The following is a 25,722-nucleotide window of genomic DNA, read 5'->3' on the forward strand; positions in this document are numbered from 1 at the left end:
GGAATACAGTTACGACACTAAGACCAGACTGGCCGAAGGGTGCGGAGGGCGTTTGAATCTTTTTGGGGTGTTTTTTCAGCTATTCTCCCATTTTTCGGGATGCTTTTAATGAGGGTGTCCTTATTTAGGGCAGCTTTCAGAAAACCCTTTACAGGATGGGAAACTGTAAAATGCGAGTTCTTTTACTTTTAGAAAGTGAAGATAAGATAGTTCCACAGCTAAGATCAGAGATTCCAGTGCGCAAATGGTGAAAGTATCATTTATTTGGCAGAGTGATTGGTTACCGGTGGCGCTAGTCACCGTGGAGAACAGTTGAAGTCGGAAAAGAAGATAATTCTGATTCTTCTAACCAAGGAATCATTTCGATCTAGATACATGCTGTGGCAAAATACGGTAGTCCAAACAGTGTTTGAACTGCTCTTGAGCTGTAGAGCGAGCAGTCACATCACATCTCTCATCAGTTACTTTCGTCTGATTGAAGACCCAAGAACATAGACTCCCTCGACGGGATGCTTTGATGCTAGCTCATCCGGCTGCTCCCAGCTCTGCACATCAAGTTGAAGGGATGTATCATGCTGAACCTTCTCCCATAGGCGGTTCCAACTGGACATATCGTGATAATAGTATGGCATGCGACCAAGGGTGGCATTGATTAGGCTTTGATCCCGACACGCCATGATACGACAGAGAATGAGTGAGCCTGGCTTAGCAGCAAGCAAGTTAAGCACTCTTTTAGCCACTTCAACTTGCTTGTCCCAGTCAAAGACGTGAAGGAACAAGGAGATGTATACCATATCAAGCTCCCCCTTCAAACGGACCACCAGATCCGAATTGTCATCCGTGATGTCGGCACCGATGAGTTGGTCACACATTTTGTCATGGTCAAGGAACAGATCGCAACCGAGCTCAAGGAATTCGGGACGAATATCAGATCCGTAGAGGCTCGAACACGGTGCGCCGTCATAGATCTATGGTTGTCAGCTGGCTTCGCCCACATTTGAAGAGAATACGAAGGTGTAAACGTACCAGCCGGCGAAGCTCCTGACCAAACGCACAGCCGAGGTCCAACAATTTCTCTCCGTCTTTGGTCCGGCGGAGCAACTCAGGATAGAGGGGCGAAGATGCAATGCTAAGCTGGAGAAAGGAAAACTTGCCGATGCAAGCATATGGAAACTGAACATGGTGAGTAGGGTCGTCTTCTAGAATGCTAATAAAAGACGTACGATCGTGAATGCTCGATCTCTCTGATAATGGTTAGTGATCTCAGCTAAGAAAGGAATTTGGGGTTGCGGCACTGACCAGTTGACGAACGTGGTCCAAGATCTTGTCTGCGGGGATATTGCTGTATTTCTCGAGGATGGATCGGACTGGTTCATCGACATGGTTGAGATTAGGATCATATAAGAGTTTGGGGTCGAAGCCCTTCGCCACCGCGTCTTGAAGCTGAGAGTCTGGATGCATAGTGAATAGACAGCGTGAGATGGTGCAAGAAAAACAAGATGTCCAAGAAGAGTAGATTGGCTACAAGAGACTCTTCATGAATAACATGTCATGCGAGATTCATATCAAATCGATATTTTTATACTTGATCGGCGGGAATTGCAGATCACATCAACAGAACGTGCGTATTGCGGTGAGCAGAGTAGCAATATTGCCTAGGGCCAAATAAATTTGTCATGGTGAAATGAAGTGAGTGGGCGGGTCAGCCTTCTGGCCCTCGGATTTTCGTCTAAGGTGCAAGGGGTAACCTGGTCTAGAGTGCAAATGTATGGTAGCTTCCAATCAGATTACCCAAAGGCATATCTTGATAGTCAAAATAAACAAATAGATCAACAAAGATATTTAACATTCTAAAATTATAAGCGCCAGCTAGCCACCAGACCCCGGCATCTCTGCGGATTGGTTAGATCCCAGAAGCAGATATTCTCTGTCAATCAGACAACATGTTGGGTGAAGAAAGAATGTACCCGAATTCTGGTTGAATGTAGGAAATTGCGCATGCAGTCCTACCTTGGACCAGACATCTCAAATACTTGAGCCCTGCAGGGGGCGCCTGACGAAATCGACTTGTTAATGGTGGAATTGGATCTGCGATACATGCGTCTAAACGAGGATGTCTGAAGCTAGCTATGTAAGATCTTCAGCAGGCTAATCTGCGTGGCCTGCTAGACCTTTTTTTTTTTCTTTTTTTCTTTTTTCTTTTTTCCTTTTTTTTTTTTTTTTTTTTTTTTTTTTTTTGGCAGAGCTTGACAGTGTTTGATAGGATCTCTCTTTAATGGAGAACATTTGACCTTTGATCTCACTTAGTTGAACTTGGTCACATCTCCATCCTGCGTTTCCTTTTCTTCAATATCTACTACGCCCTATGCAGCCTTCAACAGACAGCGTCCAAAGTCCGGTCTCCGTTCTATTCGGACCACAATGCAGCAATTTCGATGAGGTTGCGGCTGAAATAAGCAAAGCTCTGGCCGAAGATCCGTCTGTACAATTTATACGGGATATTCTCACTGAGTTGCCTTCGCTCTGGGCCGATATAACCAAGGCCTTGCCGTCCCTCAGCCAAGTTTCAGGGAATGAGCAGATTGCCGGTTTGATACAAAAGCTAAATGGCTTGCCATCACCGGCCACCGCAGAGCCTACGAATGTGATCCTGACTCCCCTCACTGTCATTAGTCAAATAGTGGAGTTCGTCAAACTCAATGATCGGAATGATGAGCAAAAGATCATTGACGCCCAAGGGTTCTGCGTTGGATTCCTGTCCGCCGTTGTGGTCGCTTGCGCTAAGGAGAAGGAAGAGTTTCAGTCAGTCACAGCGACAATTGTCCGACTCGCCGTCTGCATCGGCGCTCTGGTTGACTTGGACGAATTGAAGAATGGAAGCAGTCGGTCCGTCGTTGTAAGGTGGAAGGACCTTGCTGGTTGCAAGGCGTTTGAACACGTGATGGCATCCCATCCAAAGGCAAGCTGCTTCCCTCTACTCTTTCCTTCCGTGGACACCCCTCATCGAAAAATTGTCTAACTTCCCTGTCCAGGCCTACGCGTCATGTGAGTTGGACACAAAATGCATGACAGTAACAGTGTCCGGGGATGAGATGGACGCGCTGGTCAAAGATCTTACACGCCATGATCTATCAGCTAAGCCCATCGCTCTGAAGGGGAGGTTCCATCATAAAGCACACAGAATTGCCTTTCAGCATATGGTCACGTTTTTTGGACAAGACAAACGTTTCCAGTTACCAGCTGAAACCAAATTGCGCCTGCCTCTCCGATCCAACGTGGATGGGAACGTCATTGCCCAAGACGATATCCTCGCTCTTGCATTGGAATCCATTTTGATCATGCAATGCAAGTGGCTTCCAACCGTGGCCAATGCATTTCACCAAATCCGACAAATTGACAACACTGCTCGCTTGCTTATGGTAGGCGACAAATCTATCGTCCCCCAGAGTGTGAGAATGCAGTCAACACTGGGAAGTGACCATTCTCATTTGCGTGGAGACACAAACGGGCTCACTAATGGCCACGTCTCTCACAAAGAAACGGAAGCGGTCGCAGCTGTGCGAAATAGCACTCTCAACGGTCACTGTGACGCTCCAGAGACCCCGATTGCAATTGTTGGGATGGCCGGTCGGTATCCCCAGGCAGATTCTATCGAGGCATTATGGGAGATGCTTGAGTTAGGACGATGCGCTGTCACTGAGATGCCCGATGATCGATTCAGGCTGTCCGAGATGTTACGACAGCCAAAGGGGCCCTTTTTCGGGAACTATCTCGATGATCCAGACGCTTTCGATCATAGATTCTTTGGTATCTCTGCTCGCGAGGCCGAAGCCATGGATCCTCAGCAGCGTCTCCTCTTACAAGTTGCATACAACGCGATGGAGTCTGCCGGTTATTGTGGGATATCCGCTGCTTCATTGACCTCGGATATCGGCTGCTATATTGGTGTTGGCTCGGACGATTATACGGATAACGTTGGGTCCCGGGACTCTAACGCATTTTCCGCCACCGGGACCCTTCAAGCATTTAACAGCGGGCGCATCAGTCATTACTTTGGATGGAGTGGTCCATCGTTGGTAGTTGATACCGCTTGCTCTTCCGCCGCTGTGGCGATTCATCTGGCATGCAAGGCCTTGCAGGCGAAAGAATGCGCGATTGCAATGGCAGGAGGAGTGAACGTCATGACCAGCCCAAAAGTGACTCAGAATCTGGCCGCTGCCTCTTTTTTGTCTCCGACTGGTGCATCCAGGGCCTTTGATGCTGATGCAAATGGGTATTGCCGTGGTGAAGGCGCCGGGTTGGTGATGTTGCGACCATTGGAAGACGCCCTTCGCGATCACGATACTGTTTTGGCTGTCATCGCAGGTTCAGCTGTTAACCAAGGGTCTAACTGCTCCCCAATTACTGTGCCTGTTTCAGAGTCTCAGCAGTCTCTGTATCGTAAAGCCCTTGCCGCTGGGGCGACTTCTCCATTTGAGGTCAGCTATGTCGAGGCTCATGGGACTGGTATGTCATCCCATCCTCCTACATCACTCGTTACTGATACTGATATTCCTACAGGAACGCAAGTGGGAGACCCCATTGAGTTTGATAGCATTCGACAGGTTTTTGGTGGAGCGATGCGCGACGAAAGGCTGTACATCGGGTCTATCAAAGACAATATTGGGCATACCGAAACCTCGTCGGGAGTTGCAGCGCTACTGAAGACGGTTATGATGATCCAAAAGGGCAGGATACCGAAGCAGGCAAATTTCAATCGCTTGAATTCTAAGATACCTTGTGCCGATCAAGAAAACATATCAATTTCTGAAAAATCTATCGAGTGGAAGTCCTCGCATCCAGCGGCCATGGTGACGAATTATGGGGCCGCTGGAAGTAATGCCGCCCTTCTGGTCAAGCAGTACCGAGGTCCATCGGTTAACTCAGAATACATCGAACGTTGCCCATTGGAAGTCCCCATCTTCTTTTCGGCAAAGTCTCAGGAGTCCTTGCGCGCTTACTGTGAAGCACTTCACAAGTTCGTGACCATCAGATCAATCAAACCAAATGTGAGACTGCTGCAAGATCTTGCGTACAACCTTGCTGTCAAACAAAATCGATCAATGGATTACACCGCGACATTCTCGGCAGACTCGAAGGATGTTCCCGCCTTTTTGAAAAAGCTCACTACTGTGATCTCCGATGGTACCTACACACAAACGAAACCGGCAAAGCCACTTCCTGTGATCCTTTGCTTTGGCGGCCAGACTGGTAACATGGCCAGTATTTCTGAAGACTTGTTCAATTCATGTGGACATTTGAGGCATCATTTGGTAAGTCGTCTTTTTCAAACCTGAAAGCTAGCATCATTCTAATCCTCGAAAATTAGATGCAATGCGAGAAAACTTGCAAAGCGCTCGGCCTACCCAGTCTGTTCCCGACGATTTTCCAAAACCGTCCAAATGAAGATCTTATATCTCTGCATTGCATCCTTTTCTCTATTCAATACGCGTCTGCAAGGGCTTGGATGGATTCAGGACTCAAAGTGGACCGTATTATCGGGCACAGCTTCGGGCAGCTCACTGGACTTTGTATTTCCTGCACCTTGAGTCTCTCTGACACCATGAAGCTAATCTCCCAACGAGCCAGACTAATCCATGGCAGTTGGGGTATGGAGCATGGTAGCATGCTGTCCATTAAAGGTACACAAAAAGATGTTCGCGATCTGGTTAATGCTTGCAACAACGCAGTAGATATCGCGTGCTTCAACGGGCAACAAAGCGTGGTTGTTGCTGGGGACGAGGGTTCCATCGCGAAAATTGAGATTATGGCTGCAGACAAGCCCAGGTTCATCGAAACAAAGCGACTCGGTAGTACTCACGGTTTCCACTCCAGACTGGTTGACGCAATTCTTCCTGGTCTCGCTCAAGTTGCTCAGTCACTGGAGTATCATGAGCCACAAATTCCGATTGAGGCCTGCTCTGTGTTGGGGGACTGGACATCTGTGACTCCCTTGAAAATCGTCCAGCATAGCCGCATGCCTGTTCACTTCGACTCAGCTGTAAATAATGCAGCACTGAAGGCTGCTGGGCCAGCCATTTGGCTTGAGGCTGGTTCAGGCTCCCCTGTAATCCCGATGATTCGACAGATTATCCAGTCTTCCAGATCACCCCAAGGACATGTTTTCCAATCCGTGAATCTTCACGACAATCAAGCACAGCGAAACATCGCAACCGCCACCACAAACCTTTGGTCCAAGGGTGCGGAAGTACAATTTTGGCCCTTCAGCTATCATCAAGCACCTTCTTACAAGTCGATGAATTTGCCGCCTTATCAATTTGCGAAGACCAAGCATTGGATTGCATTTGATCCGCATGCGTTCGCTCCCAAGACACCTCCACCGATGCCTGAGACCGAAAATGGACTTGTAAACGTGCTTGAACAAAACACCAGAGACACTGTGTTTTCCATCAACGTTTCTGACGCTGTGTACCGCTTGTGCGCACAAGGACATTCCGTTGTTGGTCAAAATTTATGTCCTGCATCTCTTTATATCGAGATAATTTTGAAGGCGGCAAGCAAGCTCGCATCGGGTGGACTTGATGGGCTCATGCCACATGTCCAAGACCTGAGTATATCTGCCCCGTTGCTTCTTGAGTTTGAAGGAGAAGTACGTCTTCGGCTATCAACAACCGGTACCGCACTCACGTGGTCGTTCTCTTTGTTTACACAGAAGGCAATGTCATTCCCAGAAACACATGCCACTGGTAAGATCGGACTTCACAATGTGGACGCTGGATCCAAGGTTTCCTCGCGTTTCCGATCTCTCGACCGCCTCATCACCCCGTCACGCGCAGAAGGCATTTCCAAATCATCAGATTCCAGTGGTCTGATGGGTTCAACCGTCTACCAGACTTTCAATCGAGTTGTCGCATACGCAGACTACTTCCGAGGTGTCAAAAGAGTGTTTTCCAATGGACATGAAGCCATGGGTCTGGTTTCCTTACAAAACTCTCCAAGTGCGAATAGCATTTGTGATCCTGTGCTAGTAGACAATTTCCTTCAGGTCGCCGGTATCCATACCAACTGCTTATCCGACACTCGGGATGACGAGGTATTTGTATGCAGTGCCATCGGGGACATCTTTTTCAGTGATGTCTATATTCAAAGAGACACCAAGTCCACTGGAACAACCACCACATATACCAGCTATGAACGGCCTTCCAGGAAGCAGTTCACAAGTGATATTTTCGTCTTCGACTCTGAAAGTGGAAAGATGCTTGTAGCTATCATGTCTGCAACATTCACCAGTGTTCTAATGTCCAATTTGTCTCGCGCGCTTGAGAAATTGAATAAAGGCTCTCCTGTCTCGGCCCCCCAGCCAATTGAAATAAATTCCCAACTTGAGGCCCAGCTACTGGAGTTAAAAAGTCTGCCCATTATTCAGCAAGACAGTTTTGCCGACGGGGGACACGTGGGAGCTGTTCGAGAGATGTTCCACACTCTGCTTGGTATCCCGCTCGCGGATTTGCTTCCATCTTCAGGCCTTGAAGATATCGGTGTTGATTCTCTAATGCGGACTGAAGTATTGAATGAGATCAAGAAGCGCTTCGAGTTCGATTTATCCTTGAGCGCATTGATGGATATCCCCGACATCCAAAGTCTCACCAATGCAATTTTCCCGGGTACTTCCCCACAAATCGAGCCAATTTTCACCCTAGCAGAGAACCCTGCCGATGGAAGGTTGATTCGTACTAGCCAGACGAGAGCCACGTCTCCCGTGGGTGATTCATTTGCTGAGTTGTCAAGGGATGTGTTTTCCAGCCTCAAGGAAACTACCGCTCATAGTGAGAAAACCCAGTGGACTGGATTCTGTGATAAGGTCTATCCTCAGCAGATGGCCCTTGTAACAGCTTATGTGGTTGAGGCTTTCCGAGCCATGGGGGTCGCACTTGAGTCATTCGGACCCGGACAGGCAGTTCCACAGATTCAAGTATTGCCTCAGCACTATCAGGTCAGGGAGCAATTGTACTCAATCTTAGTATCTTCTGAGTTGGTGCAAATGCATGGGGATGTTGCTCTAAGAACAGAGAAAGCAGTCCCGTCTACACATCCATCTGTTCTTCATGAGCAAATTGTCCGAAGATACCCTCATCACGAGCCAGAACATAGCCTTCTTCGCACCACTGGAGCTCAATTAGCTCAATGTTTGACTGGGTCAGCCGATCCTCTGGTCATCCTATTCCAGGACAAAGAAGCACGTGAACTCATCGGAAATGTGTACACCCATGCTCCAATGTTCCATTCCGCCACCATCCTTTTGACTCAACTCCTCCGGGATGTTCTCAGCAAGACTGACCCTGGCAGGGAAATCAAGGTCCTCGAGATCGGTGCTGGTACTGGTGGTACCACCGGCTTCCTTCTTTCTCAGCTCGCGGACGTCGCTGGGCTACGCTTCGAGTACACATTCACAGACATCTCATCGTCATTGGTTGCTCTCGCACGGAAGAGATTTAAAAAGTACGACTTCATGTGCTACAGACTACTCAATGTGGATCAAGATCCTCCCCAAGAGATGCTTGGACAATATGACGTGGTCCTCTCGTCAAACTGTGTTCACGCCACTCCAGACATCACGAAATCAACGAGGAACATCAATAGCCTTCTGCGGCCGGATGGAATTCTCTGTCTGATTGAGCTGACCAGGAATCTGTTCTGGTTTGACCTGGTCTTCGGATTACTCGATGGGTGGTGGATGTTCAACGATGGTCGACAGCATGCCCTTGCTAATGAACATGTTTGGGATAAGGCTCTTCGCCAGGCTGGCTATCATTGGGTTGATTGGAGTAGTAACGCTTCAAAGGAATCGGAGATTATACGACTATTTGTGGCTTCCCCAGCCAAGCTTGAGCCGGACAGAACTGCTCTTATCACCGAGGAGACGGTAACCTTTGCAGAGAAGGATGGCGTCCAGCTACAGGCGGACATTTACTATCCTTCCGAAGTTGATACATCTGGCCGACCACGGCCTATCGGTACGTGAACCAAATTCCGAGATATTCCAGTGAAGAACCATGGCTGAAATATTCCAAAGCCCTCATGATCCACGGCGGTGGCCATGTCATGCTGTCCCGCAAGGATATACGCCCCGAGCAAACAGAAATATTACTTGCCGCAGGTTTCTTGCCTATCAGCATTGATTACCGCCTCTGTCCAGAGGTCTCTCTCTTGGATGGGCCCATGCAAGATTCCCGAGATGCTTTAAGGTGGGCTCGGAAGGTACTGCCATGCTTGGTGCTGCAGCGCTCTGACGTGAAACCTGACGGTGATCATGTTGTCAGCGTTGGTTGGTCAACCGGTGGACATCTTGCCATGACGCTTGCCTGGACTGCTGCGGAAATTGACGTACGACCCCCGGAGGCAATTCTCTCCTTCTATAGTCCAACAGATTATGAGGATCCCTTTTGGAGCGAGCCAAACCTGCCATTTGGTGAGTCTGCTACTCCCATTGGTACATATGACCAGTGGGAAGCCGTCCAACCTACGCCCATCACTGCATATAACCCTCCCTCATCACTGGGTGGATGGATGAATCCTAGTGATGCTCGAAGCCGAATCGCATTACACATGAATTGGACTGGCCAAACGGTTCCGGTCCTACTTAACAGCCTGGGCTCGAACCTCAAAACTTCAATTTCCGAATTGAAACAACCCAGCATTCGGGATATTCAGGCCATCAGTCCTCTTGCTCAGATTCGTTCCCACAAATACCAGTCGCCTACTTTCATCATTCATGGTACCCGTGATGATCTGATCCCCATTTCTCAGGCGAAGAAAACATATGCTGCGCTCTGCGACGCCGGTGTTACTGCGGAAATCAGGGTCCTGGATGCGGTGCATTTGTTTGATATATATCCGGACATAAAACGTGATCAGGAAGCAAAGCAGGCCATTCGAGATGGGTTTGCATTCTTGAAGTCGCATGTTTGAAGTCTTCAGCGCCATGTTCTTGTTCAAGCACATGATATGAACAACCTCACTACATGTATCCAGAAACCACACCTCATCTTGGAGGCAATATCTCATTTCGGGGGGTGGCAAGCAATTTCTTTTTGACTAATTTGAAAGTAACCTTTGTTATTTGGTACGTTGATACAAATTGAATCTCTTTTCCCAGCTATCAAAGATCCTATGCCAGCGCAAGACTTAGTAATATCGACATCATGACATCGGAACACTACTCGGGTGGGACATCTCCGTACATGTTGGACTTGATCGCTAGCTTCTCATTTAATGATGACACCCAGGATGAATTGCCGCATCATAATCACACGTTTTACATTTACTTTGCTGCTGGGACCATTTATTTGCTGATGGCAATGGTGGTAGTCTATGCATTAATACACGCACAAATTAAGATCTCTTTTCTTCGTTGTCACTCCAGGTAAATACTGAATTCTTCTGTGATCGAAATTTTGCTGGAGGAAGGGGGGACGATCTCTATTAGAATGGATGTACGTGTCTGCTAGACTGAGTTCCTCCTCCCTGCGTATCTCATCACTAGTGCTTCTTTTGCTTATGCTGCACTGGAAATCGTTGGAAAGTGCTTAGCGAGTCTTGGTCTGACTAGGACATTTGAACAGGCATATCTATCTTCTGGAAGTTTTACGATTGTGAGATCTATGGACCCGCTTCTGTTACTTCTGTGTTAGACCTCTGGTGCCTAGGGTGTCAATATCCAGTGTCATTTTCCAAGGCTAAAAGATTTAGATCCTCCTTACATGGACTGTCTTGCCATGATTCTTGCATCTACATGCAATCGAGATAAGCTGATACTCTTCAAATGTCACTTATGATCAAGTAGAAATCCTATCAAGGGCACATATGTCATATGGCATATTGAATGGCATATACATACTATGAGCGGAGCTGATCAACATTTGAACTCAAAGTAATTCGATTGGCTTGATTGCGTGCTTACCCCTGGCTGGAAAATTATCGAAAAATTTTGCCTGCCCTGGAATCTTGGAAGTTCGAATTGCATCAGTTTTCAAATGCTTCAATCATGATATACTACAGCAGGGGAAACTTTGACCCCTCAAGTCCTTGCCTTGACCGATTTGATTAAGTGGAGACTTTTGGTATTCTTGGCACGAAAAGACTTTATTCGCTCCGGCCCGGCCCTAAAGCATCCAAGCACTTGAGACATCCTAAAAGATACCTCACAAAAAGAAACAAATAGGAACAAAACAAAAACACGTGAAAATCTGTTGAGACTGGAAATGACATTCGCAGGAACCTTGCCTGAATTGTAGCAGGTAAGGATTTAAATTCCGGCAGATGATCATGTGGGTCCAAGCTATGTCCGCGGGTTGGGATCGTCACTGAACCTTGAAAGCTGCAGATGGAAACGCCACAAACCTTGGCATGCATGCATGGGATAGTGTAACACAACGTCCAGATTAGGATCTAGATTCGTGAGGCTGAGGTTTACGTGGAACAAGCGGAATTGTTTTCTTCTTCGGGCTCGACTCACATTCCAGGTCTCCTTAGTCCTTGTAGGTGAGTGAGGGACCACCCACTTTCTCCAGCCCTTCTCCTATCTCTTAATCTACACTGCCATTGTCATGGGGTTGACCGGAAGATCTTGGAGTAACACCAAAATTATTCACATTGTCCTCCTGCATAGATCTGCATCAATTTCGTCAAATTAAGTATCTCCTTTATGCTTACCTCCTAAAAGACCTCCATCTTGCGAGTCCGGGGTGATCGACTCCTTCGAAAAATAATCTCTGCGCATATCGTCTCGCTTCACATGGCACATGAATCAACCATGTCGCCTGAAATATTGTCTCATATCTCTCCGGCGTCCATACCAATTGTCCTGATCCTTTTGCCGGTGGTCTTCTTTTTCTTGACCTCCTCATCTCGAAAGTCCAATCTCCCTTTCATCAATGCAAGAGAGACATGGGAGTTTGGTAAAGGCCGCGCACGCGCGCGATACATGAAAGATGCTGCCACCCTGATCAAGAAAGGATTGAATGAAGTATGCACCCGTGCTAACAGGTTAGCCCAGGAAGCTTTTTTACTAATTCATTGTTTGCTCTAGGCCGGAGTGTTTCGAATCATCACTGATGTCGGCACAAGAACAATGCTCTCACCCAAGTATGCCAATGAGATCCGCAGCCTCCCTCAACTGAGTCTGTCCGATAACTTGAAAACCGAGCTACATGCCGATCTTCCGGGCTTTGAGCCATTCGGAATTGTAGCCAACCATACCATCGTCCAGGATCTCGTCCGGATCAAGATTACGCAGAATTTGGGTAAGTCGCCTCGTGAATCGGCTTGCAGCAACGTTACTGATTCAAAGTCGATCCGTTAGCAAACTCCCTGATGCCGCTCTCTACCGAAGCTAGTCACGTTCTGGAGACCCAATGGGGAGACTCAACCGAGTGGCGTGATATGCAGGTTAAACCCACTGTCCTCAAGATGGTTGCCCAGCTCTCTTCTAGAGTTTTCCTTGGGGAAAAGATCTGCCGTAACCCCGAGTGGCTTGACATTACGATCAACTATACTCTCAGTGCATTCAGCGCCGCCCAGGAGCTCCGCCTGTTGCCGGAATTCCTGCGCCCTATTGCTGTGAGATACCTACCAGGTAGTCGAAAAGCCCAGAACCAGGTCAAGCAAGCGAGAAAGATTATCAACCCGGTTGTGAAAGAGAGACGCGACGCTGTACGTGCAGGAAAAGGTGTCAAATATCATGATGCACTCCAGTGGCTCGAGGATATTGCTAAGGGAGATAAGTACGATCCGGCGGCGGCGCAGCTTGGCCTCTCTGCGGCTGCCATTCACACTACGACCGATCTGCTAACACAGACTCTTCTCGATATCTGTGGTCGCGATGAACTAATCCGTGAATTGCGCGAGGAGATTATCTCGGTGGTTCAGGAGCATGGATGGAAGAAGACGACCCTTTACAAACTTGAGTTGATGGATAGTGTGATCAAGGAGTGCCAGCGACTGAAGCCCATGGCTATTGGTGAGTCCATCCCTAGCCCAAACATATCTAGCAAGCTGGTTCTGACAATATTGTAGCCTTCATGGCCCGTGTTGTCCGAGAAGACGTTGTCCTGTCCGACGGAATAGTAATTCCCAAGGGCGATAAGATGCTGGTGTCCTGTGACAGAATGTGGGATGAGACCATCTACCCTGACCCCCTGAAGTTCGACCCATACCGCTTTGCAAAGCTGCGCCAGACTGATAACCGGAAGAACGAAGCCGCGGCTCAACTTGTTTCGCCGTCCCCTGAACACATGGGTTTTGGGTTTGGACAACATGCTTGCCCAGGACGATTCTTTGTGGCAAATGAGATCAAGATCTCTTTGTGCCATATTTTGTTGAAGTATGACTTGAAGTTGGCAGACGGATGTGAGCCCAAGGTGCAAGTCTTCGGGATGCGGAGAGCTGCAGATCCAACTGCCAAAATTTCTATCAGACGGCGACAGGCAGAAATTCCTCTGTGAGCTTAAGGGCTCAATAATAGTGTCCTCTGTACTAGAGTCAATTCGGATGGATAGTATGATAGTTTGTCCTGCCCAGATAATGAATGTATTGTTCCCAGAATTATCAGCGCCAGATGGCTCGTTTTCGGTGTCTTTGACAACTTTAAATATTCAGACAGAAGAAGAAATTTATCGATGCAAGTTATGCCTGAAATACCAGCGTACTCTTGTGATCATGGAGGCGACTATATCTTTGAACACCTGCTATATCTTACAAAAGCGTTCATTTGAGATCATATCAGTTGATCGCCCAGTTACCTCATTTTGTTGGAGCCTATGTAATATGATCCACTGATTGCGGTAGTATGTCCCAGAAAAGAGAGGCACGATAATCGAAACTCCAAAAGTACCTGGGGAGAGAATTGTTAGCCTAGCAACAGTTGCAGACTTAAGGCAATGGCCGTCAACTGGTATATTTCCCAACATGGTGGCCTGCTCACTGGGCTAGCAGCACTAGGCGAGAACAAAGGGTCTACTTCCGACTACCCACCTCCACTCATCTTTCAATGGGATGGCATTATCATCTTGAACTCACAATATCCGCTCAATTACCTAGCGAAAATCCGTGAATTTCATTTCCTCTGTCCTCTGTAATAGTCCGCAAAATTCCGATTCCACACTAATACACGGGCCAGGTAAATACTACTGGCATGCAAAAATGGCATGGTTTCCACTTCGCTTACCATGTTGGGAATGTATGAAAGCACGGACCATGTGTTCACCGGCCACTACGCCCCGTGCCGGCACGTACTCTCCGGGGGGTATTACCGGTACTTCTAATGTTGTTACTCCACCCGTGGACTAGGCCGCACGGCGCCTCGACCCGTCCCGACGAATTATTTATCGATGATCCCTCTAGTGTCTGTGCGTGTGTCCACTGGTTCACAAAATATAGCTCCCAAACAATTATATGTTTTATGCATATCTTAGCGCCTATGGGCTGCTAAGCGGGGAAGATGACTATAGTATTATAGAAAACAGCGTCACACAGAACAGTATATGATTTTGGGGATATCAGGAGAAAAAAGAATAGAGAGAGCAGGTCTAGAGGATATGCCCCCAGACCAAAACTAAGCTCGGGCTACCTAGGTCACATGACCCAGGAATACCGACAGCATGTATGAATTCGAATTTTTGGGCGGCGCTGAAAGTAAGCATCCCTTGCGTCGAAAATCTTTACTCGTGATGAAGGACCTGCTTCTGCCTGCTCGGCATCTCAAAAATCGCACAATCACTTTTCTTTTCTCTGAAGGAAACTCGCTGGTGATACTCAATGCTCAGTCACTGGGTAATTGTCCACAACGGTCGTGAAACAATTCACACCTTCCCCAATCTTCCTCTTCAGCTTGCCAGCTATGGGAGACTCTACTATACTCTCGGCTATGTTGGAATACCGCGATGAACTCGGTGCTGTTGCAGAGTTCCTTCGAAAGCTAGCAGGCATCTGCTGGACCCTGAATTACTTCAGTATGATGTACGTTTCTGGGAGAGAAAAAGTTCCAAACACAGGAATTTTCCCTCTTTGCAATGATATCGCATGGGAGTTTGTCTATGCCTTCGTTCACCCCGCTGCAAGTGCACACTGGGAAGGAGGTGTAAAGATATGGTTTTTGGTTCATCTTGCGGTGGTCTCGTACATACTCAAGTTTGCACCGAATGAATGGAATGATGTACCGATAGTGAAAAACAACATCTACCTCATTTATTTGGTGGTAATTCTTGGCTTTACTGCGGGTCAGCTGTCTTTTGCAGCTGAGGTTGGGCCTGACTTGGGCTTTTTCTATGGGGGTGTTCTATGTCAAACACTGGCAAGCCTCGGGCCAATCTGCCAGCTTTTGAGCCGGAACAGCACGCGTGGAGCTTCTATTCTGACCTGGTATGTCTTCGTTCCCTTAATCTTCCCAAGGTTCCCTATATCCAATATCTTGAATGCTTACTTGGAAAAAGGTCATTACGTGCGATTGCAACTTTTGGGGGCTTTATCAAACTCACAATCTACTATATCTGTGATACCCCTGCAGGTCCGTGGTTCGAAAGCCCAATGTGCAAGTTTTACATTGGATTGACTCTCACCCTTGACATCATATACCCTTGCCTGTATTATGTTGTTCGACGTCAGGAAAAACGTATTGCTGTGGGGCAAAAGAAGGTCAAATAGAAGAACATCGAAGCCCTGTGACCAGGGAGCAAAATGATGAAACCACAATACATGGATAGGCAGATAAATTGATCCTGCATCAATTTTGTGCGGCATCTCAGGTGTTAGGTATACATGTGTGGGTCAATAGCTGGGAATGGTGGAATGGTGGCGTGGATGGATTGATGATTTTCGGGTTTCTTAAGCTGTACGTTTGTTCAGTCGTTTGAGTAAAACTGGATGACCTATATTCTATACGCTACGACAAAACCATGTGCGCAGGTGATGTAATATGGTATGGGGTCACATTGAGATTGTGATTACTCAATTTATTCAAGCCATCCAACGTACCATCCTTGTGCTGCCAGGTGGCTAGTAGCTACAGCACGTAGCAAAATTTAATCGAGGGATAAAGAGCGGTCGCCTCAGGTCTCCTAGGCAAGCAATACTTTGATAAGAGAATCAAGCACTTGAGCCGTTGCATATTTGTCGTCATGCACCAGAGCTGCCTGAAGCAAGGGTTAGAGGCCGCACATAAACAAGACTGCTTCATCAAGAATAGCACCAATCATCGGTATCGCTGCGGAATCCACGAATTTCATCGGATTCGGTCACCTACCCCCTTGAGATTCATTTTCTTTCTGCGCCACAATTACACCTCATCGCTTCCATTCCACGCTCCCAGGTAGTGTTTGCTCTCTGTCCCCAAAAACCTCGCGACAAAAAATCTACTCCAGTCCCCCAAGCCTCGCAAGGCGCGTCCTCAGTGCTCTAAAGACCCACACTCTTCACGGTGTCAAATATCCTCCACATTTTGGTGGTTTTCCCCTTGACCTGGATATCGATCGAATATCTGCAATGATGGAGAAATCCAATTTCAAAGTCATCATTGTTGGGGGATCCATTTCTGGCCTGACTCTTGCGCATTGTCTGGCCAAAGCGAACATCGACCATATCATTCTGGAAAAGCGAGCTGAGATAGCCCCCCAGGAAGGAGCCTTCATTGGCATCTGGCCAAATGGAGCACGGATCTTGCAACAACTGGAAGTTTATAGTAGCCTCGAAAAGCTCACCGCACCGATACACCGGATGCACATTTCCTATCCGGATCAATTTTCTTTCAGCAGTTTGCTGCCCAAGAAAGTGCATGAATTGTTTGTCGCATACTCAGTGATTTCTTGTACAGGACGTTATTGTTCTGACTTATTGCATCACAGATTCGGGTACCCTATAGTATCTCTTGATCGCCAGAAGGTTCTGGAAATATTGCTCGACCATTACCCCGACAAATCGAAGGTCTTGACTAACAAGCGTGTGTCGGAAGTACGCCTTGGGGAACACGGCGCCAGTGTTCTGGCAGATGATGGGAGTATTTTTGAAGCCGATCTCATTGTGGGTGCAGATGGTGTCCACAGCCGTACCCGATCCGAGATGTGGCGGTTGGCCGATGATATACATCCCGGTTACATTTCGCAAAGCGACAAAAAAGGTTCTTAACCCCCTTCCCACAATGAGCATTTAAATGGTCTGATGATTGGATGCTAACTCCCTCTTAATCTTGCTAATTCAGTTCTCAAAGTCGAATATACGTGCGTATTTGGAATATCGAAGCCGATACCCGGACTAGAAACAGGAGAGCATATAAACCGATACGGCGATCAATTTTCTGTTATAACGTTCCATGGGAAAGATGGAAGAGTCTTCTGGTTTATCATCCAGAAGCTTGATCAACCTTATGTCTATCCCAATGTCCCTCGTTATTCCCTTGACGACGCTGCCGATCTTTGCAGCAAATTGTCACATGTTTCCATCCTGGGGGATATCCGCGTTGAAGATCTCTGGAGGAATAGACTCGTTGCGTCTATGACTGCACTTGAGGAGGGGCTCCTTGAGACTTGGCATTTCAATCGCATAGTCCTCCTTGGGGACAGCGTGCACAAGGTAATAACCCATGCACTATCATTGATTGAAACCACATAAAGACTAACGTTGTTGACATCAGATGACACCAAACATTGGTCAAGGAGCAAATACAGCCATTGAGGATGCTGCTGTTCTGGCGTCACTGATTAATCGTCTTGTCCACACGGATGACGTTCCCAGCCCAACTGAGGCTCACATTGAATCAATGCTTCGGGAGTATCAAAGCCTGCGATACGAGCGTGCAAAGAGTACATACGAGCGATCTAGATTTGGAGCCCGGTTTCATACGCGGGATGATTGGGTGAAGGCGTTGGGCGGTCGTTATATTTTTCCTTTCATAGGTGGTCTTGTAGAGCGCGCAACTTCAAAGGTTCTGGCCAACGGAGAAACGATTGATTACCTTCCATTTCCCGACCGTTCGGGACCAGGTTGGATTCAAAAGTCTTCCAAGGTCAAGACAACTGCTCTGCTACAGTGGAGGCTGCTTTGGATTATCCCTGTTACTATCTGTTGGGCTTTTTTGTGGATGCGCCCGAATTCGTCATGATCCTCTGTAGTCGTCTGTCACGAATGGCTTGGAAGCACTCTATAGACATAGAAGTAACTGTACGGCTAATGGTCGTCGCAAATCTTTTACCTCAGAGCTTGGCCGCATGTCCTTGTTTATCCTAGAAAATTGCCATGGAGCTTTGTCCATTTCACGTTTTCGGCGCTGTGAACTTGAATATCTTTATCGCATCAAGCTTCTGAATGCAAAATAGGTAAATACGTGGATGACAACGCAGTTTGTATACATAGTACATGCAATAAGTATGAAGGGGTTCTGCGGACAAGACAAAGTACGATTCTATCCAAATATTTTACGAAACAAGTAGGTAGCGATCGGCGCAAGGCGCCTTAAATCTGAAGTAATTCCAAGCTTGATCTACTTGATCGCCCTCGCATTCCTTTGATGCAGTGTAACAGCAGTTGAGCAGGTGTCTGACATCCGAAAAAAATGTTATGAGCAAGGACGCGAAATTGTTGAAGGGTCCACGGCATCTCTTTCTAGACCTGGCTCTTTGGGATTCAACCAGCGGTGTGATGTACTTGTGTCATTTGCTCTCTCTGATCTATTCTCAGGGACTTTTTGTCTGCCAGCTCGGTCACCTTGGCTCTCTTATCCTTAACATTCAAAGTGCTGATCACGATACCCTACTTAAATTTGCCTTGTCTCACTTCTGATCTTGAACTCCATACTGCATTGTCTAGCGCAATCCAGATAATCCATTTTCTCCACGTCAAAATGCCAGCCAAAATGGCTGCCAGGAATATGAATACGGCAACAATTCCTCAAAGCAGAATACTCGACTGGTTTCCTCATTCTTTGTTGCCTTATGCGGAATTGTCACGGATCCATCGCTTTCTGGGCTTCTACCTCAATACTTCGCCTTATTTTGTTGGTATTGCTTTTAGTGCATCAATTGCCACAGACCTGCCGGCATCTTTTCTGCTCAATCGCCTGGCAATTTTTTCCATTTGGTCCTTCTTTCTACGTTGTGCTGGATGCGTTTGGAATGATCTTATCGACTCGGATCTAGATTCCCAAATCGCACGAACGAAATCCAGGCCAATCCCCCGAGGAGCTGTTTCAAAACGAAATGCCGCAATTTTCGCTTTTAGCCTTTTTGCCTGTGGCAGCTCGGTCTTGTTGTTCCTTCCGTGGCAATGCGCCATTGAAGCCGGCATCAAGATCTTCTTCGCCCTTCTTTATCCGTTTGGTAAAAGATTCACAAATTACCCTCAAGTAACTCTCGCCAATATCGGGTGGGCTATCCCGATGACGATGCACAGTTTAGGGGTGGATCCTCTCGACCATCTTCTGCCAACCGTGTGTATGTTCCTGTTCATTGCAACAGTGATTATCACAGTTGACGTGGTCTACGCGTGCCAGGATATTGAAGAAGACATCAAAGTCGGAGTGAAGAGCATGGCCGTTCGGTTCCGAAACTGCATTCCAACTCTGGCATACTCGTTATTCTACCTGTCGACCGCTCTTCTTGCGACGGCTGGAGGACTCACTGGGCTTGGTATGCCCTTCTTTGTTATATCTGTTGGCGGCCATTTCTTTGGGTTCAAAGGTCTTCTCAAGGCAACTCAGATCGGGAGATCTTCAGGAGTAGAGAAAAATGCGAAGGCGTATTGCTTCCTTAGCGGTATTTTTTGGGTTCTTGGGTTTGCGGTTGAGTACTCTATACGTGGGTACTAAATACCACATCATGATCCAAGTCTACATGTGCATTGTCTCAAATCGGGGGCTTGCAGGCTCGTCTGATACATTATTCACGTGGGAGACATTGAAGTTGCAAATGTGCTATTCTTCAGTTCCTTTTATATATATGTATTTGCACGTAAGCACTATGTAGTGAATGACATTTGGACGTCTGGACGAAGCTCAAGCTCATATGTTCAAATATTGCACGTATGACTTATGCCATTCGACGACTCAGACATTGAACCTCAAGTGTTGGAAGTATCTCCATTTTTTACTACGATTGCTCGTTGAACTATTTGATAGGACAGGACTCATCCTGTCAATAATTGTCGAGGTGCTACGAGGTGCATCATAATGCGCAGTAAATTAATGTTATTGGGCGACTTGATCGTGTGATGCGATGTGTTTGGGTGGACCTGTCACGCGATGGGAAGATCTTTGCCTAATGGCAGATCCTCGATGAAACATATTGTGTTAATTGCACATGTGTGCCTAGGCTTTGGACTATCTTCGAGCAAAATACATTTGACTCAGTGTCAAAGGGTCAAGAGCGTACAGGGGCATAGTTCGGCACGGAACGGCCCAGTTCGACCTCCACGGCATCCTCATATGACGTAGAATTGTTTTCAAAGTATACATTCCAATGCTCCGATATTGCTGTTTCATGGGGAGCCAGCTGGCCTTCGCACAACATTCCATTCATTTCCCCCAATGGAAAGTCAACATGAACATTGCGAACAAGGGCTAATGCAAGGAAATTCCAAATATTGAATCAATAGATGTTAAATATATCAAAGCTTATCAAAATGAAGTACCTGTCTGCATAAGTGCAATATCCGAGTCCCGATGGAAGGCTGATTGTTCATTCAATTTTGTTTGACATCCCCCAAGAAAGGCAGTACGGAAAGCCTCAGCTGCCCTGATGAATGCTACTGCGGGTTCTAAGCTCCCTAGTGAGCGACGGAGTCTCTGCACGACGACGACCGGTAGTCCAGAGGCCTCCTCCCACGATCCATCCAGCCCGGATAAGAAACACCACACCGAAGTCCACAGCAAGAACACAGACCCATCACCCCCCAGTTCTTCCGAGTTTCTTGATTGCGAATGGGCGAAACGAAACATTTCTATCCTCACTTCTGCCGCTGGTGACTCTCGACATCGCGGAATTTTATTCGAGAGTCTCTCAATCCAGGGCTCTGCCTCGCATCTTCAAACTCAGTCGACGGTTCTTTCGACCCTGATTAGACCTTTCACATCGACTCTGCACTATTTTCGACATTGCCATCATCCCAAACAGCGAGCCACCATCCTACACAATTTCGACGGACTGGTTGACAGTGGCGAGTTGCTTTTGGTCCTCGGCCGCCCGGGTAGCGGATGTTCAACCTTTTTGAAGATAATATCCGGCTACTTGGATGGATTGAGTTTGGACCCGGGCAGCAACATCCAGTACAAGGGGGTCTCGTATGAGAGGATGACAAAGGAGTATCGCGGCGATGTTGTTTACAACGAAGAACAAGACAATCACTTTCCGCATTTGACTGTCCGGGAAACCCTTGAGTTTGCTGCATATGCACGGGCACCGCATACCCGACCGGGCAACATTAGCCGCGACGAATATGCACAGACGGCGGTGCGGGTTGTTATGGCCTTATTTGGTCTTTCACATACGGAGAACACCCGAGTTGGCAACGAGTATATTCGCGGAGTCAGTGGTGGAGAAAGAAAACGAGTGAGGTGAGGGATTCCGGAAGCTGCTGCCCTGCTGTGTCTCCATGGATCACATTAACTGACTCCCTGGGTTCTCACATGTAGCATAGCGGAAATGACTCTAGCTAGAGCGCCCATTGGTACCTGGGATAACAGCACTCGAGGTCTTGACGCCAACAGTGCACTTGATTTTGCCAAAAACCTTCGTCTCTCTGCCAATCTCACCAAAACATGTCACGCCGCCGCGGTATACCAGGCTTCAGAGCCCATCTACAACAACTTTGACAACGTCACTATTCTCTATGAAGGTCGACAAGTATACTTTGGTCCCTGTGATCGAGCTGTCGCATACTTTGAGAGGATGGGTTGGAAACGCCATCCTCGACAGGTCAGCGCGGATTTTCTTACTTCTGTCACCAATCCGAGTGAGCGTGTGCCCCAAGATGGAATGGCGGAGGAGGTTCCGCGGACTTCAACAGACTTTGAGACATACTGGAGGAATAGTGAAGAGTATTTGGATCTTCGAGAGAAGATGAAAAGCTTCTCTCACAACTTTCCTCTCGATGGACTAGAAGAAAGCAAATTGAAAGACGTCAAACGTACCGAACAAGCCAACCATGTCCGAAGGTCAAGCCCTTACCTGCTCTCCGTGCCCATGCAACTCAGATTGTGTCTTGTTAGGGCATACAGACGATCCTTGAATGACCGCGCAGGGATCATTGCGACTGCAGTGTTACAAATGCTTATAGCTGTGCTGATCAGTTCTCTTTTCTTTGATATCCCCGATAACTCCGATGGTCTATCACAGAGGGCATCCGTTATCTTTCTGGCAGTTTTGACAAATAACATGATTGCTATGTTCGAGGTCAACGTCCTATACGGCCAGAGACCAATTGTGGAAAAACAGGCTCGCTATTCATTTGTTCGCCCCTTCACCGAGGCACTCGCTGGAGTCATCATAGATCTCCCAATCAAAACGCTTCGCGCTCTCCTAGCCAGTGTAATCGTTTACTTCATGGCGCACCTCAGGAGAGAGCCCGGGCACTTTTTCATATATGTCCTTTTCCAAGTGGTCTCCGTTATTACCATGTCCGGGATCTTTCGGTGCTTGGCCGCAAGCACGAAAACTCTCAGTCAAGCGATGGCTCTCAGCGGGATCGTCATTATCAGCGTTGCAGTGTATACCGGTTTTACTGTATCACCGCCCGATATGCGCCCGTGGCTTGGCTGGATCCGATGGATCAATCCCGTTTTCTACGCGTTCGAAGCAATCATAGCCAACGAGTACCATGGTTTACGAGCCAAATGCGTCGAGTACTTGCCAGACTATCCCTCGCTTTCTGGCTTGTCTTTCGTTTGCTTGGAAGTTGGTGCTGTCGCAGGGGATCACTTCGTTTCCGGTGATCGATACATTGAGAAGCATTATGGTTTTCTCTATAGTCATCTGTGGCGGAATCTGGGTATCCTTTTTGCGTTCATGATCGGACTCCATGTGTTCTATCTTGTGATTACAGAGCTGGTTCCGGGCACCGTCTCCAAACCCGAGTCATTGTCATTTCTCCCAGGCCACATTCCCAAAAACATGAGTCCATGCGATGAAGAAGTGAAGGAGGTGCCAAAAGTATCGAAAGAGCTTTCCCAGCCACCCTCGATGTTTCGTGGCTCGTTGCCAAAGCATGAGAACATATTCACTTGGAAAGGGTTATGCTATGATATTCCGATTAAGGGAGGCACAAAGAGACTACTGGATGATGTCAGCGGCTGGGTGAAACCAGGCACCTTGACTGCTCTTATGGTATGTAAAACCATTCAATTCTTCACTCAATGATTGGCTCCATGCTTACTTGGTTAGGGTGTATCTGGTGCAGGAAAAACCACTCTTCTGAATGTCCTATCGCAGCGAATGACCGTTGGCGTTGTGACGGGAGAAACTTTGGTCAATGGCCGAAGCCTCAATACCAGCATCTGCCGCAAGACCGGATACGTCGAACAAAATGACATTCACTGTGCGACTGCTACGGTCAGGGAGGCCCTTCGTTTTAGTGCAGCACTGCGGCAACTCCAGTCGATTTCCACTGAAGAAAAACAAGCATACGTTGAGGACGTGATTCAAATGCTGGGAATGGAAGACTTTGCCGAAGCTATTGTTGGAAAGCCTGGGGAAGGATTGAACCTCGAGCAGAGAAAGCTTCTCACTATTGGTGTCGAGCTGGCAGCAAAGCCAGAGCTCTTAATCTTCTTAGACGAGCCGACTAGTGGACTGGACTCACAGAGCTCCCTGGCAATTTGCTCTGTTATGAAAAGACTGGCTGAAAATGGACAAGCCGTGCTTGCCACAATTCATCAGCCCAGTCCTATCATGTTTGAGCAATTTGATCGTCTCCTTTTACTTGCTAAAGGCGGTAAGACCGCGTACTTTGGGGACATTGGGAACCATGGTCGCCTTCTTCTGGATTATTTCGAATCAAACGGCGCACGCCCAAGTCTGTCAGATGAGAATGTAAGTCACAAGCCATTCCTTTCTTCTTTACCGATATTCCATCCCATCAAGTTTGACTAATTCACCCCTTCACAGCCCGCTGAATACATACTCGAGGTTATTGGTGAAGGCTCGCATGAGAGCACTCAGCCTGTTGATTGGGTGGAGAAATGGAAGCAGAGCCCTCAAAATCAAGAAGTCCAGGATCATCTTCGCCACATCTGTTCGAATGCCCTTCAGCCACCCACCGATAAGTCCAGCGAGCTTGAGTTTGCCATGCCGATTACAGCCCAGCTGTACCAGGTTATGAAACGTGACTTCCAGCAGTATCATCGCCAGCCGGAGTACATTTTCGCCAAGCTTGCTTTGGGTATTGTCTGCGGCCTATTTGTAGGCTTTTCGTTTTGGATGTCAGACAACTCCAACCAAGGCTTCCAAAATACTCTGTTTAGCTTGTTCCTTCTTTGCACTATTTTCACCACAATGCTAAACCAGTGAGTCTTCATTCCATCTTTGGCCACTGAGATAACGGAAAGCTAACGGAAACAGAATTATGCCGAAGTTTGTGGAGAAGCGGGCTTTGTATGAGCTACGCGAGCGACCTTCCAAGACCTATTCCTGGAAAGTTTTCATTTTCTCACAAGTTGTCGTTGAGCTACCCTGGCAGGCCTTGCTTGGTGTCTGCACGTGGGCCTCCTTCTACTTCTCTGTTTATGGTGGAAACCAAGACCCAGAGCGCCAGGGCCTCGTCCTCCTGTTCGTACTCCAATTCTTCCTCTTTGCCTCCAGCTTCGCATCATTGATTGCCTCTGCGGTCTCGAATCTTGCTATGGGCAGTATGATGGCTCTTTTCATGTTTGTGTTGTCACTGTTGTCTAACGGCGTGATGCAACCACCGAGCGCCATGCCCAATTTCTGGTCCCAGATGCACAGAGTCTCTCCTTTAACCTATTACGTCGGCGGTATCAGTGCAACTGCACTCCACGGTCGTCCGATCATTTGCTCGGATCGAGAGCTAGTTAGCTTTGACGCCCCGGCCGGACAGACCTGTGGCGAGTATCTCGGAAAGTTTCTCAAGACAGCACCGGGGAAGCTCTACGACTGGAACTCCACTGCACAATGTCAGTATTGTCCCCTCAGCTCGGCTGATCAATACCTTGCCGGTCGCGACATCTCTTGGAACAACCGGTGGGAATATTATGGGATTTTTTGGGCATATTTCGTTTTCAATATCTTCGGTGCTGTCCTTCTTTACTATCTCTTCCGTGTTTTGCCATATTCCCGAGCAAACAAGGCGAAGGCTAAATAGCCGAAGTATTAATGCTTTATGGTGGCATGGGGCAGGTTTGAAGTGTTCCTCACTTTCTTTTTTCTTGCTCCTTTTCTCTTCTTATTTCTCTCTTTCCTTCTTTCCTTATCTATCTCTTCCCCTCTTTTACTCTCTCTTTCCATGTCTCTCTCTGTGTCTCTTTTCTCTCCTTTTCTCTCTTTCTCTCTCTTTCTCTCTCTTTCTTTCTCTTTCTCGCTGGAAATTCTAATTCTTTGAAGTTTGGGCCTAATGGCGGCCTGGGTGCCCGCAATGTACCACGGCGCGGTTCTTGAGTAGGTTTTCATTTTTCCTGTCACATCTGTGCGCGCAGCTGGCGCAACTAGATAGCTCCTATACAAGACAGCTAGT

General features: G+C 47.6%; 7 protein-coding genes across 7 annotated transcripts; 6 read left to right on the forward strand and 1 right to left on the reverse strand.

The window, feature by feature from the left end:
- Nucleotides 1-461: 461 nt before the first annotated feature.
- Nucleotides 462-1,461, reverse strand: N7520_008283 (class I SAM-dependent methyltransferase; the record flags this gene model as incomplete). Its single annotated transcript, XM_057142217.1, has 4 exons — nucleotides 462-968; nucleotides 1,027-1,173; nucleotides 1,224-1,244; nucleotides 1,300-1,461. 4 exons carry the CDS (start codon nucleotides 1,459-1,461, stop codon nucleotides 462-464), a joined length of 837 nt encoding a protein of 278 aa, XP_056996223.1.
- Nucleotides 1,462-2,365: 904 nt separating this feature from the next.
- Nucleotides 2,366-9,969, forward strand: N7520_008284 (uncharacterized protein; the record flags this gene model as incomplete). Its single annotated transcript, XM_057142218.1, has 5 exons — nucleotides 2,366-2,896; nucleotides 3,033-4,506; nucleotides 4,561-5,312; nucleotides 5,369-9,014; nucleotides 9,074-9,969. The coding sequence occupies 5 exons, from the start codon at nucleotides 2,366-2,368 to the stop codon at nucleotides 9,967-9,969; spliced, it is 7,299 nt and encodes a 2,432-aa protein (XP_056996224.1).
- A 1,843-nt stretch (nucleotides 9,970-11,812) lies between these two features.
- On the forward strand, nucleotides 11,813-13,502 carry N7520_008285 (cytochrome P450; the record flags this gene model as incomplete). Its single annotated transcript, XM_057142219.1, has 4 exons — nucleotides 11,813-12,025; nucleotides 12,089-12,302; nucleotides 12,362-13,018; nucleotides 13,075-13,502. The coding sequence occupies 4 exons, from the start codon at nucleotides 11,813-11,815 to the stop codon at nucleotides 13,500-13,502; spliced, it is 1,512 nt and encodes a 503-aa protein (XP_056996225.1).
- Nucleotides 13,503-14,896: 1,394 nt separating this feature from the next.
- pyr4 (meroterpenoid cyclase pyr4) lies at nucleotides 14,897-15,699 on the forward strand (the record flags this gene model as incomplete). The annotated part of the gene is made up of 2 exons (XM_057142220.1): nucleotides 14,897-15,417; nucleotides 15,489-15,699. The coding sequence occupies 2 exons, from the start codon at nucleotides 14,897-14,899 to the stop codon at nucleotides 15,697-15,699; spliced, it is 732 nt and encodes a 243-aa protein (XP_056996226.1).
- An 837-nt stretch (nucleotides 15,700-16,536) lies between these two features.
- On the forward strand, nucleotides 16,537-18,148 carry N7520_008287 (FAD-dependent oxidoreductase; the record flags this gene model as incomplete). Its single annotated transcript, XM_057142221.1, has 4 exons — nucleotides 16,537-16,832; nucleotides 16,896-17,167; nucleotides 17,258-17,619; nucleotides 17,681-18,148. 4 exons carry the CDS (start codon nucleotides 16,537-16,539, stop codon nucleotides 18,146-18,148), a joined length of 1,398 nt encoding a protein of 465 aa, XP_056996227.1.
- A 750-nt stretch (nucleotides 18,149-18,898) lies between these two features.
- Nucleotides 18,899-19,849, forward strand: N7520_008288 (4-hydroxybenzoate octaprenyltransferase; the record flags this gene model as incomplete). The annotated part of the gene is made up of 1 exon (XM_057142222.1): nucleotides 18,899-19,849. The coding sequence occupies one exon, from the start codon at nucleotides 18,899-18,901 to the stop codon at nucleotides 19,847-19,849; it is 951 nt and encodes a 316-aa protein (XP_056996228.1).
- A 928-nt stretch (nucleotides 19,850-20,777) lies between these two features.
- N7520_008289 (uncharacterized protein) lies at nucleotides 20,778-25,353 on the forward strand (the record flags this gene model as incomplete). The annotated part of the gene is made up of 5 exons (XM_057142223.1): nucleotides 20,778-21,592; nucleotides 21,671-23,360; nucleotides 23,418-24,065; nucleotides 24,141-24,538; nucleotides 24,594-25,353. The coding sequence occupies 5 exons, from the start codon at nucleotides 20,778-20,780 to the stop codon at nucleotides 25,351-25,353; spliced, it is 4,311 nt and encodes a 1,436-aa protein (XP_056996229.1).
- Between the last annotated feature and the right edge of the window lie 369 nt (nucleotides 25,354-25,722).

This window comes from Penicillium odoratum (assembly GCF_028828045.1).
Source record: "Penicillium odoratum strain IBT 22623 chromosome Unknown utg000005l_segment0_segment0, whole genome shotgun sequence".
Classification (NCBI taxonomy): domain Eukaryota; kingdom Fungi; phylum Ascomycota; class Eurotiomycetes; order Eurotiales; family Aspergillaceae; genus Penicillium; species Penicillium odoratum.